At 47.2% G+C, this 14,254-nt stretch overlaps 1 protein-coding gene across 4 annotated transcripts in view; it reads left to right on the top strand.

Moving 5' to 3' along the window:
• Positions 1-1,061: 1,061 nt before the first annotated feature.
• SMTN (smoothelin) overlaps positions 1,062-14,254 on the top strand; it is a 777,537-nt gene continuing 764,344 nt past the window's right edge. For 3 of the 4 annotated variants that reach the window (XM_069214661.1, XM_069214658.1, XM_069214659.1), the window contains exons 1-2: positions 1,164-1,299; positions 5,154-5,267. In XM_069214661.1, coding sequence (XP_069070762.1) covers positions 1,180-1,299; positions 5,154-5,267 — 234 coding nt within the window. In that variant the 5' untranslated portion in view covers positions 1,164-1,179. The other variant, XM_069214660.1, reaches the window with a different exon arrangement.

Genomic DNA, 14,254 nt, shown 5'->3' with positions numbered 1-14,254 from the left:
TTACTACTTTTGTCACAGAGATTCTTATGTTACTGTGCAGTTTATAAGTTACAACCGTCATCTTATGAACTGTCATCAAAGAGTTGCATCCAAACTGCATGGCACAAATTAGAAAGTCTGTTTTTCCCAGTCTTTCATTAACCTTATGCTGCTAAAAATGGTTTGCTTGTGTAGAAATACATTCTTATTATTAAAAGCAATGCAAACCAATGTGTTATATTCTGAATCTAGAGTTTGTGCTTCTCCAGGCCAAGCACAAATGCCTACCAGTGTTGATCACATATGAATCCTACACCTTTTAGTCCCCAGTAAAGTGCTCCGACACCCTACACTAGTATGTGAGGTGCTATAAAACAAATGAATTGCATGTGACAGAGGCTGTGGAGATATGAGGCCCTTATGATTTTATTTCCTTTCCTCACCACATATTTATGTGAAAAAGCTTTCTCAGATCTTATGTACCTAAAAAATAAAAACAGAAATTGCTTGGGAAATGTAGAATCTGGCCTGAAGAGTCAGCTTTCCTAAATAAAAGCAAACATTGAAAAGTTAGTGGCCAAGATGTGGCGCCAACCTTCCCATTAAAATGTTATCGATTTTTGCATATTTTTTAAATATAAAATAATTATATCTTTAGTAATTCGGGTATTTGTTTGGTGTGTACTTTTTTGTGAATTACTGTTTTAATGGTTGAAATTTAAATTGTATAAATTGCTTGGTGGTCCCGTTATCCAGTAGCTATTCAGTGGGGGTCCTCAGGAATCAAAAGGTTGGGAACCACTGCATGCATGCTAGGGGTTGGCAATGTTCTCCCAGTCCTACGCCTCTTTTGTTATCAACTAGGGTGTTTCCACCTCTGGTGCTGTTCCTGCGTTTCGGGATCGGATTGGAAAGAAGACAGGTATCCTGTCTGAGCAGCTCCCCGCATCCGCCCTGCCAGACGTGGAAGTGTCATAGGGGACATGCCACTACTGAAAGTCTCTGATCAGACACAAGCAAAAGACTATATCTTCCGGCAAGCGTCGCGCCGAAGGAGGTGCTTCAGTCAAAAGGCGGGCTTGGGAAATTTAATCCAACCTATCGAGCTAGGAGGCTGGAAGAAATGGGCGAAAACAGATGAAGGAAGCGCGTTGCTATTGGCTCAGTGGTATGCGGTGGGCTGGTAATTCTAGGTGCCGGATGTGTGCGGAGTTTGTAACTCTAATCCAGACTGTGCAATCTTTTCATTTAGTTCAGAACTGGGACGGCACGAGCTCAGCTGGCGCAAAACGTTTGCTTGGATCAAGGTGCCCGAGACGGGTAAGGCAGTGCATTAGCAGCAAGAGATATGGGAGACTGCGCGAGCCTAGTTGTAGGAAAGCAGTAGCGCGAGGACCAACTGCCTCCGAGGCAGACGGGCAAGTGGGGTACTTGAGAGACAGCCTTAGAAAAAGATTTTGAAAGAGTGATTTTTTTTTGTGAGGGGTGGATCTGAGTGCTAGAAACAGAGAATCTGTATTGGTGCGGATTATGGTTTGTGCGGTAATCTCAGGAGAGGACAGTGTGGTAGACCACGAGCGGGCACTGTGTGAGACAGGCTTTGGAGAGGAGAAATTGAGAAGCATGTCGAGGGGAGCCTGATAAGCAAACAGAACGGAGCGGAGTAAGTGAGACAAGTATGGGAGTATAAGAGACAGCCTCGGCGGTGGAGAGAGTGGAAACAGACTAAGGGGCGGTGACGGCGCGAGACAACTTGAGGGGAGGAGAATGCGCGGGGTGTTATGAGAAGAGCTAGGTAGACAAAGTGGAAGGAGTGAAGTGTGAAAGAGACAGCTTCAAGGAAAGGAATTTAAGTATGAGACGGCCTCGGAAATGGGACCTTGCGAGACAGCCTCTGCAGTGTAGAGTGTAGGACACAGACTGAAAGAAGGGTAGTGGGTGGCAGACAGCCTTAAAGGAGATGAGAATGAGAGATGGTCGGAAGGACTTTGAGTGCGGGGCCTAACGTTGGTGTGGATGCCCGAGTCTCAAATAATTTCAGAGGAGAGGAATGATGGAAACAGACGGAGGTTGGAAAGGTACGAGGCAGACTGAAAGGAAGTGAATGTGAGGGATACTGAGGCGAACCAAAGTGAGAGGAGTTTAGTGTGAGACGGGCTAGTGATGGGGCGACTGTGGATTGTGTGAGACCTTCTCAGGTAAGGGGCTATCAGAGACAACCAAATTTGAGAAAAGCGTGGAGGCAGAGTGTAGGGTGTGGGGAAGGCAGACTGAGAGAAGTGGGTGGCAGACAGGTGTCTAGTGTGAGGGACTGATTGAAAGGAGTGAGACACAAAGGCATTTTAGGGACCGGATGAAGGGAGTTTGGAGGAGAGACTAAGGGTAGTTTGGTCGATCCTGGGGAGACTGGTTAGTGTAGTAGACAGCCTAGCTGTGGTGAGTGTGGAGGTAGAGTGTAAACTGACGGGAGTGTAAGAGATTGAGTGGTAATAGGAGGGAATAGAGCAAGTTGGTATCACAGCATTTAATGTTTAAAAAAAGCCTCTACTCTAGGTAGCAGGGTTTAGTTAGCGTCAGGTGTTGAAAGGCACATACTTGGGGGTAGAAGTCAGTGTCCGTGAAACTGTCTCTGGAGGTGTGGGATAACTTTAGATGTCGGTGGATTTGAAGGGCTTACTGTTATGTGCAACAGTATGATAAATTCTGACAGGGCTGGCATGGATGCACCGACCCATAGTGCCAAAAGGATTGTGGCACTACCTCTGATGGTAGAGTATGACAGCCTTGGGGTATATACAGCGGTTTTGAAAAGGGAGTGTAATCCTGCCTCTGTTGAAATGAGACAGCCTTGTCTGTGTAAGGGACTGTGAAACTTCCACAGGATAGGATGGTCTCCTGTACCTTTCATCTAAAGTGTTTTGGGTTAGCTGGATGGAGGTTTTGAAGGGTCAAAGATTACCATTGCTGGTTGAATGTGGAATGGTACTTCCAGGTCTGTTCTGCAAAGTCGGAGTGCTGCAGGCGAGCAACCATCAAAAGTGCATAAGAAATTTTTTAAAATAGCGTGTGAGACCAGTTCCCAGTAGAATTTCCAATGAGTGCTTCTGTCCTGCTGAGTTTGATGAAGTATGCAGAATAATCCAAAGTGTGTGTATGCCTGCAATATATCCAAAATAAACTGCAGAAGGGATTTTAAAGAGATTGCGACATAGCAAGAGGTTCATAGAATGCCACGTGCTAGTATATGGAAGAGATCCTGTTTAGTGTCTGAGGCAGTGGGGAATAGTATAAAAGGGCCACATGTAGATTGCTTGTATTTCCTTGCGCTGGTTGTTTTGGGGGCCATTGGAATACTCGACTGTCACTTGAACTGATCGGCTTGCTTAATTAGAGAGATCCACCCATTTGTTGTGGATCAATCTAATCTCACTATTTACATATGAACAGCCAGATGTCATGTTCTAAACCATACCCTGCATGATCCGTGCAAAAGGTCGCATATTTTATTGGAACAAGCCTGCACATCGCATGTCGACGATGAACGTATTCTCTTTGTTGTTATTCTTGTTGTCATTCGGTAGTTCTATGGCCTACAGTCTGTCGAGTGTTTATAGGTCTTTTTCTAAAGCATTTGGGTCATTTTTAGCAGACAAACCCGTCACAATAGGTAGATTTAAATAGAATAGTAAGACTTGCTTTATAAAATGTACGTTACCCCCATAATAGATTTTCAAGTCCCACATAATTCGTACATCCGTAGTGCATAGTTTGATTCTGCATAATTCTAGTGGCCCCTATAATCAGTTTTGGGTGTCATACAAAGCATGACCAGAACCGTCTGTAAAATGCCTGTTACTCTGGTGAGATTTGAATAGGGGACGTGTTGGTAACATGGCAGCTAGTTCCTACCGAACAAATAGGAAATCCTGCTTTACAAAGAGACTGAACACTTTCACACAGTTTGTTATCTCTGCGCTATTAACGTGTAAGATAACACTGCACTGCAGAGCGCTGTATGTAACCTGCAGGCCACAGCTGGGAATCCCGACGAGGCCAGCGATGCCCGTCCACCTTCCAGTGTAATTTTATGAGTACAATAAAGTGGGATAATCACATCACTTTCAGGCCCGATAGATAATTCAGTTTGTGCTAAACAAATGGTCCGTGCAATGACAAAAAATGTTTATGACAGTGCAACTCTGAAAAAGACGAGGTTACTCGTACTGCCACTTTCCCAGGAAGGTGGCTGGGTGTTCAGTAATCGGTGTCCACGGTAACTTCAAGCTTGATGTTGGGAAATCGGTGCTCTTAATGTTTGGATGAAAGGCAAAGGAGCTGGCGGTCTGCCATTTGCAAAATTGCATTCCTCTCATTTCCCTACGCCCCCCACGCGAGTATAATGTCCAGGTGAAGAGCCTGGGGATAATCTCTGGCTCTGCCATATCATCACTTCCTTAGCTGTGGCATCCTATCCGGTGTTGTTAGCCTATTGAGAAAATGCTGAACAGTCACACTGACTTAAAAGAAAAACAAAAAACTTGCGTGTCATGTTGGCCCCTGACTTGTTACTCCCTTATCCCTCCCAGTATAGTTGCATTACTTGGTTTGACTGTCTTACAAGTGGCTTTCCAGTGCTTAAAATGGAAAAATTAAACTACTCTGTGCCAGAGTACCTGCTTGTTTCCGAGGAGTTTCGGTGCTCTCCAATTTAAAGTATTACGTTTTTCTCGAGATGTGCCTGTACTCTCCATCTCAAAATAAAAAAGTGTCGGTACGCAGTACCGGACAGTACCGGCCCATATAAAACAGTGGCTTTAGCTACAGATTCTGAAACGGTGAGGCTTCAGCCCCTTCAGTGTTAATTAACTCTTTTAAAGTTTCTTGCTCTCTGATGCTTTGGCTAAGCTCATATATACATATTTTCAGAGAACATTTTCAAAATGAATGCACCGTACTATCTTAGTATCTTGTCTCTCTCATCGTTGCTCGTTTCAGTGGTATTGTTTTTCACTTGTAATGAGGTAAATAAAAAAAAATACATGGATTTTAAGAATGGAAGAACTGTTCACATATATTATGCTAGTTTAGTGTTCCTTTGTGGTAGCAGTTGATTAGAAAAATGTCAGTTGTAATGCATTTTAAAAACGATTTATTCTCGCTCTCTCCTTGCATAGGACCCAAACGTTTTCCCTTCTGTTGTTCTGAAGCCTGACTTGGCAGATTCCCACGGGGGCATCATGTCTGAGGAACGGTACTTAAGTATGGATGAAGGTACCCTCCGCACCTTGGTAAGTCAGGCATAGTATTTTGTGTGTTAGAGCTAGTATGCCCTTGGTTGATCAATTTAAAAAAAAAAAAACGTAATTTAAGATTATTTGGCTGGACCCAGCTGCGTTTTGCAAACTTGCAAAATCTAGTGACTACGTTTGTAGTAGCTTCTCGTTGCTTTTGTAATTTCGTGTTATAAAATCCTCTCAAACTTGCTGTGATTTCAGCTTGCTTTAGATTATGTGGCTGATGAGGTTGTTCAGGTCTCTGCTATTATGTGAACACTATCTTTCTATGATTAAAAATGTGTATTTTTAATATTTTTACAAGTTATTCATTGAGGGATCCTGTTATCGGTATTCCAGGCTATCAATCATGTACATGCCTCAATACATTTTATTCGAAATGTACACAGCTTAATGCAGTCCCGTCCATGCCCTAATGTTGATCCTATCCCATAGGGATTTGAAAAAACATAAATAATATTTTTCACTTCAGCTATTGGGGGCCTTCTTTATGACGACAGATCCATTAAGTGTTGATAACTGTGTGATGTATTTTATGATTCAGTTCTGCTAACAAGATTTGAGGTCCTATCCTCCGATTACAGTTTCCCTTTTAGGGAAAACCTACTTTACTTTTATTATTCCATTCTTGGAGATCATTTGTAAGCAAATAGGGCTTACATGAACTTGCTATAGGCATGCATTGAGTTGTATTATTTTATAAAATGATTATCTCAACATATATTCCGTAGCACTGTGCCCAGAGATGGAAATATTTTAAACAGGTTGTAACTTACAACCCATACTGATTTTGTTCCTAAGTCTTCAGGAAAACAAATCCTGCATTCAGTCGGTCAGAACATTGATGCCCTCTTACACATCTGCTCCAGGAGATTAAATAGCTTCTCACAATGTGATAGACTTGGGTCATTCACTGATTATCACATTTAAGTGGCTCTAGTTTTCTGAAGAACGTTTCAATTCAAAATGCATAAGAGGCAAAACATTGGTGGTTTGCATACATGTGTAGATTGAGTATCGTCCAGTTTTGTATGTCCACTTTGTATGCTCTTCATTTATTAAGTGGTTGTTTTTTTCGGTTTTATGATCAAATTGCGTCATGTATGCTTGGTTGTATTGGAAAAAGCTATTTTGCGACATAGGTGAAATGTGCTCTTTTTTTAAAAACTTGTCCTCTGGGGTGAATTGGGTGTACAGAAACTACTCAAATTTCCTTTGCAGGCGAAGTTTTGAAGCAGACAATTTTCTGTGTGTGTACTTAGTTCTCCCTGTCAAAACCGGCGCCAGGGAGAACCGTCTCCCGAACCGTCTGCTAAGAATGGAAGTGGGGGGTCTAGTTATCACTGGACCTCGTTTCATGAGGGAGAATTACACAATCTGCACAAACTTTGTGGAACTTCATTGGAATCCTCTAGCCAACAGAATAAAAATAATTCATCCAGTAGCAGAGGCAGTAGTGCAATGAAGAGTGTGAATAATTGTCGGGAATGAATGTTTCACGGATGTGTGGGTATTTTCAAAATGTAAGAGGAATAAATATTGAAGTCTCTGTGATGAAATTACGATTATGTTTGCATAATAGGAAACAAATAATGGCTATTGTAACTAGTAGGACATAGAGGTGACTGCATGAAGTTTTAGCCATGTCCAACTGAAATAATTCACTTTGTTTAAAAGGACCCGTGGAACAATGATAAAGTTATTTTTCACTCAATAACTTACAAAATGTTACAGATGGACATTTTATTGATCAAAGTGCATTGTCCCGGACGATCCCTTACTTGCAACACAAATATAAATCAGAATTTCTTTCTATACCTGTTGTAACTTAATTGTTCGATAGTTTAAATATGTTCTGCTGGATTATCACTAAACCTTGTTGGCGCAGCTGTACTTATGTCATGACTTTTGATTTGTATTGTGATTTCATGTAGTAATAATAGTAATTGCTGACATTTCTATGGTTTTGAGGTGTTTTAGCATACAGTGACATCTATGGTTTAAGTTTAGATAGCTTTCAGTAGCTGCTTTGTTCCAAGTTGCTATTGCTATTTTTGATATAGGAGTTCGGTAACTGTACGAATAGGAAAAGTATTTAAAGTGACTTAGAGACAGACCTCGAATTTATGATTTGAATGCATCACACATTGAACCTACTACATAAACCAGATTTCCCTGTGGTCTGTGTTCTGTGTCAGAAAGTGAAGTTTGTGCTCCATACCCAGGTCATATCTGTGTTCCTTGTGTGAGGAAAGCTTCCATAGTTGATGCCCACGTGGTACCTGTTTGTGAAGCATGCATTACATCAGCCTGCGTGTTCTCTGTGCTAGGGAACTATGCACTGCTGATGCCTGTGTGCACACCTGATTCCTGCGAGATAACACTATTTTGTGTGTACAAAGGAAGCTTCACCACTGATGGGCAGGTGGTACTAGATGTGTGTGTGGTTGTGGGGAGAGGTTTCCTAAGGATTTCAATTATCCAAGAGTCAATATGATTGGCTTTGCCAATGTCTGTTGTCAGTGGTTCTAATTCAAGCAGTCAAACACTTCATAGGAGAAATTAATATGAGTAAAGTTCAATTTTCTTCGCTCCCCCACCTCCCCACAAATGTTTTGATAAAGCCATTGGGTCTGGCTTACATTTGTGGTTAGTAACAGACCGTGGTAAATGCTTTACATTTGGCCCTCCTTGGGGAGGTTTTGTTACCACCTTGCAGACTGACCATGTTACATGGATAATTGCACGATTGTTGATATGTTTGACTGTGAGCGAACTTCTTTTTCCTTTTGTGTCTCTCCTTCACGCTCAGGGCGGCCATGGAACTTTGATCGATCCGCTTTTGTCAAATAATGTTTTACTTTTCATTTTCAATTTATTTGGCAAGAAAAGTCCACTTAGGGATGTGCAACGCCAATAGCTCTAACTGAAGCAAATGCGAGACCTTTAGCATTGCAAATGCTTGTTTGTTTAATTATCAATAGCACATGTAAGATTTTGGTAGTATTGCTAGTGGTCATAGCAGTGTGTATAATGTGTATGCATGAAATAAAGAATTTAATGCACAGTGTAATTTCCTTTTCAATGCTAAAATAGTCCTTAATGCATTGGAATGCAGACACTCTTTAGCGGGCAGAAGGATACATCAAACAGCCCATAGCATGCAGGGGTAAATAAATAGTACTCTTGAGTGTATTTTAAAGAATTTGGAACACAAGAAGTTGTGCCTGAACCTACACAACTCTGTAGCCAAACCTGAAAGTGAGCTTATTGCAGAGCACAACTGTGGACTATAAGAATCACAAAGTTAGTCATTATGTCCCTGGTGGTCTTCTGACCGCCAGGGATAATGTGGCAGTACATACTGCCACATTATGAGATAGGTGGGTTGGCTGCAGCCAACCCGCCACTTCTCCACTCATACCGCCATGGCGGTATGAGCCACTGGGTCAGAGATGTATATCTGCAGCCAGGCGGCCGACATAGTACCTCCAAAGGCATTATGAGCCGGCCTACCACTATGGTTTTCAAAACCATGCCGGTAGGCCCTACCGGTGACAAGCAATTCCTTCCCTGTCACCGGTAGGTGAATTTCCCCCCCCCCCAACACTTACCTGACCCCCCCCCTCCGATCAACTCACTCACCCCCATACAGGCACACACCAAACAACTGATCCCATCCCCCACAGCCACACACGCACACGTCACCTCCTATCCCACCCACTCCCACTACAGTCACAGCGCCCCACACCCCCCTCGCCGCATACACGCACATAGATACCCACATGCACCACGCATACACCCATTCACTTACTCTGGCATACATGCATTCATTTATAAATACTTAGACATACTCACACACAATCACACAGACATGCAGACACGCACTTACTTCACCATTCTTACACGCATTCACACACACACTTACACATTCATGCACACATCCAGACACACACACACACAACATCCCCCACCCTCCCACCCGCTCTCCTGTCGGAAGCCCGACTTACCTTGGGTAAGGAGGTTTTCCGGCAGGGAAGTGGTGCTGATACTGCCAGCAGCACCCCGCCAGCAAAACACTGCCAGCCCGTATTACTGGCGGGGGGGTGCTGGTATTAGCAGTGCCAGCTTACCACAGTCCATCACCATGAGCACTGACAGATTTCTGCCCTTATTGTGGCAGAAGTCAGGCAGTGCTCATAATATTGCGACGGATTGCAGCCGCGGTGGCGGTATGTTGGCGGCCGCCACCACTGCGGTAGGCGGTATGTACCGCCAAGGTTAGAATTAGGGCCAAAGTATCCAAACCTGTTCCTGGTGTAGCAGGTTTCAGATGTACTAGTGGTTTTATTCATAGTACATAGGTTTGATTGGGGGTAAAATTAAGACAGCCCCAGCTGGCACACTGCACTTCAAGCCATCCTAATTTGATTCAATTTATGTCATTTTGAAAATAATCTATATCATGAATTTGGGTTTCCTGTGGTTCTCAAGTTCTGTGCATGTGGGATGTTATCTCTGAAGCCCTTGTTGAATCATTTTAGGTCTCCTCTACTGGACAACACAAACAGTCTGCTTGGGAAAGACCTGTTGTGAATTTACAACATGCTTGCAGCCAGTCCATTGCTTATCATATTGGTTGACTTTGTCATTCTCATATGCTTGCTTTTTAGTCGATGGCTTTCTTTCTTTTTCTTGTATCTGTTCCTCCGTTTTTCCATACCCTCTGTACAATCCTTTTTAATTGGCTGACACGTATTCTTCCACTGCTTATATTTATGGAACTACTTTTTTTTTCTTTTTCACTTAGCACTCCATGAAAGTGCATATGTTTTCTAGTTCTCTTCCTTGTGTGCTGTTTTACCCCTCATATACCCCTTAACCCCGCACAGTTTTTCTCTCCACCCCTCCGTGCTGGTCTGTAAAAGCACAGCACCAGGAATATTCTTTCCTTGGTATGGCTAAAGAGCAGCCTTAAGGGTTGTTTTTGTTTTATCTGCTGCATTTCACATATTGGGTGAAAGCACAGATTTGGCATAGACGTTTATGGTACTGGGGGAATGGCCATCTGCTGTACTCACTCAGCTGGCATCGGAGGCAGAAGGTGTACTTGACGGGACACACATTTAGAGCCCGATTAATCTGCTCCCTGACTTCCGCACTAGACCAAATGGCCGAATCCTTTTAAAAGCAAATCCGGCCTTGGCAAGCGTTTCAATTTACATCCTGATACTTCCTTATTCTTTTTAAATATTGTTTAGTTTCCAGAGTGAAAAGTATTGGAAAAATAAATAATGACATTTATAAAGGTTGAAAACACTGAATTCAGTGTACAGTTTTGAGATACAATAAGATTTATTTGCTTTTCCTCCAATATATTGACATTTTTGTTCGTGTTTTAAACTTTTTTTTTTACAAACATTGATAAAGCCAACTGTTTGGGACTTGCATTTCAAAGGTGAGACTTTGTGGATTTGTAATGCATGTTGTCTTTGTAGTCTTGCTCTCAACAGTCACTCTAGCCCAGTGCCAATCAACCAAATTCCATACCTGTTAGGTAAAGCCCCTCCCATTCCCTCAGTGTGTATCCAGCATGGTGTGTCCCCTATGACCTCTGTTATACTGTTTTGTTCAGTTGCCAGCCAGATTATTCCCTCTGCTTTTTAGGTTTTGCTTGCCGAAAGGATTTGGAGCTGTCCCATTGTTTACCATTCATAGGCATCACTGTCACTCTTCTTTGCTACTATTTGGCAAGCGCCCTCTTGGTGCCACCCCTTACCAAGCACAGATGTAGTCATCTTTATTAGTGTTCATCGGCAGCTTGCTCTGTTATTGAGGTACTATTTCTATTCTCACCCCCCACCCACCCCTTCTCATGTTGCTTCTTACCCTCTCCCACCCACACCTTCTGTGTTGCTTCTTTCCCCTCCCATCCACACCTTCTTCCTTTTGCTTCTTCACCCATCCCACCCATCACTTCTGTGTTGCTTCTATACCATTCTCCGTGTTTCTTCTTCACCCCTTCTACAGTTTGCTTCTTCCCCCTCCCAACCACCCCTTCTCCATATGGCTTCTTCCCTCTCCCACCACCCCTTCTCTGTGTTGCTCCTTCTCCCCAACCCACCCATTCTCTGTGGTGATTCCCCCACTCACCCGTTCTCCGTGGTGCTTCCCACCCGTTCTCCGTGGTGCTTCCCACCCGTTCTCCGTGGTGCTTCCCACCCGTTCTCCGTGGTGCTTCCCACCCGTTCTCCGTGGTGCTTCCCACCCATTCTCCGTGGTACTTCCCACCCATTTTCCGTGGTGCTTCCCACCCATTCTCCGTGGTGCTTCCCACCCACTCTTCGTGGTGCTTCCCACCCACTCTTCGTGGTGCTTCCCACCCACTCTTCGTGGTGCTTCCCACCCATTCTTCGTGGTGCTTCCCACCCCTTCTCTGTGGTGCTGTTCCCCCCACCCACCTATTCTCTGTGGTGCTGTCCCCCCCACCCACCCACTCTCTGTGGTGCTGTCCCCCCCACCCACCCACTCTCTGTGGTGCTGTCCCCCCCACCCACCCACTCTCTGTGGTGCTGTCCCCCCCCACCCACCCATTCTCTGTGGTGCTTTCCCCCCCCACCCACCCATTCTCTGTGGTGCTTTCCCCCCCACCCACCCATTCTCCGTGGTGCTTTTCCCCCCCACCCACCCATTCTCCGTGGTGCTTTTCCCCCCACACCCACCCATTCTCCGTGGTGCTTTTCCCCCCACACCCACCCGTTCTCCGTGGTGCTTCCCACCCGTTCTCCGTGGTGCTTCCCACCAGTTCTCCGTGGTGCTTCCCACCCGTTCTTCGTGGTGCTTCCCACCCGTTCTCCGTGGTGCTTTCCCCCCATTCTCCGTGGTGCTTTCCCCCCACCCACCCATTCTCCGTGGTGCTTTCCCCCCCAAACCACCCATTCTCCGTGGTGCTTTCCCCCCCCCACCCACCCATTCTCCGTGGTGCTTTCCCCCCCCACCCACCCATTCTCCGTGGTGCTTCCCCCCCCACCCACCCATTCTCCGTGGTGCTTCCCCCCCCACCCCACCCTTTCTCTGTGGTGCTTTCCCCCCACCCCACCCATTCTCTGTGGTGCTTTCCCCCCACCCCACCCATTCTCTGTGGTGCTTCCCACCCGTTCTCCGTGGTGCTTCCCACCCGTTCTCCGTGGTGCTTCCCACCCATTCTCCGTGGTGCTTCCCACCCATTCTCCGTGGTGCTTCCCCCCCCACTCACCCATTCTCCGTGGTGCTTCCCCCCCACCCACCCATTCTCCGTGGTGCTTCACACCCATTCTCCGTGGTGCTTCCCACCCGTTCTCCGTGGTGCTTCCCACCCATTCTCCGTGGTGCTTCCCCCCCCTACCCACCCATTCTCTGTGGTGCTTTCCCCCCCCTACCCACCCATTCTCTGTGGTGCTTTCCCCCCCACCCACCCATTCTCTGTGGTGCTTTCCCCCCCACCCACCCATTCTCTGTGGTGCTTTCCCCCCCCACCCACCCATTCTCTGTGGTGCTTCCCCCCCACCCACCCATTCTCCGTGGTGCTTTCCCCCCCCACCCACCCATTCTCCGTGGTGCTTCCCCCCCCCACCCACCCATTCTCCGTGGTGCTTCCCCCCCCCCCACCCACCCATTCTCCGTGGTGCTTCCCCCCCCCACCCACCCATTCTCCGTGGTGCTTCCCCCCCCCCCCACCCACCCATTCTCCGTGGTGCTTTCCCCCCCCACCCATTCTCCGTGGTGCTTTCCCACCCATTCTCCGTGGTGCTTTCCCCCCCACACCCACCCATTCTCCGTGGTGCTTTCCCCCCCACACCCACCCATTCTCTGTGGTGCTTTTCCCCCACACCCACCCATTCTCCGTGGTGCTTTCCCCCCCACCCACCCATTCTCCGTGGTGCTTCCCACCCATTCTCCGTGGTGCTTTTCCCCCCCACCCACCCATACTCTGTGGTACTTCCCCCCCCACCCACCCATTCTCCGTGGTGCTTCCCCCCCCCCACCCACCCATTCTCCGTGGTGCTTCCCCCCCCCCACCCACCCATTCTCCGTGGTGCTTCCCCCCCCCCCACCCACCCATTCTCCGTGGTGCTTTTCCCCCCCACCCACCCATTCTCCGTGGTGCTTTTCCCCCCCACCCACCCATTCTCCGTGGTGCTTTTCCCCCCCACCCACCCATTCTCCGTGGTGCTTTTCCCCCCCACCCACCCATTCTCCGTGGTGCTTTTCCCCCCCCACCCACCCATTCTCCGTGGTGCTTTTCCCCCCCCACCCACCCATTCTCCGTGGTGCTTTTCCCCCCCCACCCACCCATTCTCCGTGGTGCTTTTCCCCCCCCACCCACCCATTCTCCGTGGTGCTTTTCCCCCCCACCCACCCGTTCTCCGTGGTGCTTCCCACCCTTTCTCCGTGGTGCTTCCCACCCTTTCTCCGTGGTGCTTCCCACCCTTTCTCCGTGGTGCTTCCCACCCTTTCTCCGTGGTGCTTCCCACCCTTTCTCCGTGGTGCTTCCCACCCTTTCTCCGTGGTGCTTCCCACCCTTTCTCCGTGGTGCTTCCCACCCTTTCTCCGTGGTGCTTCCCACCCATTCTTCGTGGTGCTTCCCACCCATTCACCGTGGTGCTTTCCCCCCACCACCCACCTATTCTCCGTGGTGCTTCCCCCCCACCCACCTATTCTCCGTGGTGTTTCCCCCCCACCCACCCATACTCCGTGGTGTTTCCCCCCCACCCACCCATACTCTGTGGTGCTTTCCCCCCCACCCACCCATTCTCCGTGGTGCTTTCCCCCCCACCCACCCATTCTCCGTGGTGCTTTCCCCCCCACCCACCCATTCTCCGTGGTGCTTTACCCCCACCCACCCATTCTCCGTGGTGCTTTCCCCCCCACCCACCCATTCTCCGTGGTGCTTTCCCCCCCACCCACCCGTTCTCCGTGGTGCTTTCCCCCCACCCACCCGT

The sequence above is a fragment of the Pleurodeles waltl genome, chromosome 11 (assembly GCF_031143425.1).
Source record: "Pleurodeles waltl isolate 20211129_DDA chromosome 11, aPleWal1.hap1.20221129, whole genome shotgun sequence".
Classification (NCBI taxonomy): Eukaryota; Metazoa; Chordata; class Amphibia; order Caudata; family Salamandridae; genus Pleurodeles; species Pleurodeles waltl.
This window is presented reverse-complemented; position numbering and strand designations above follow the sequence as displayed.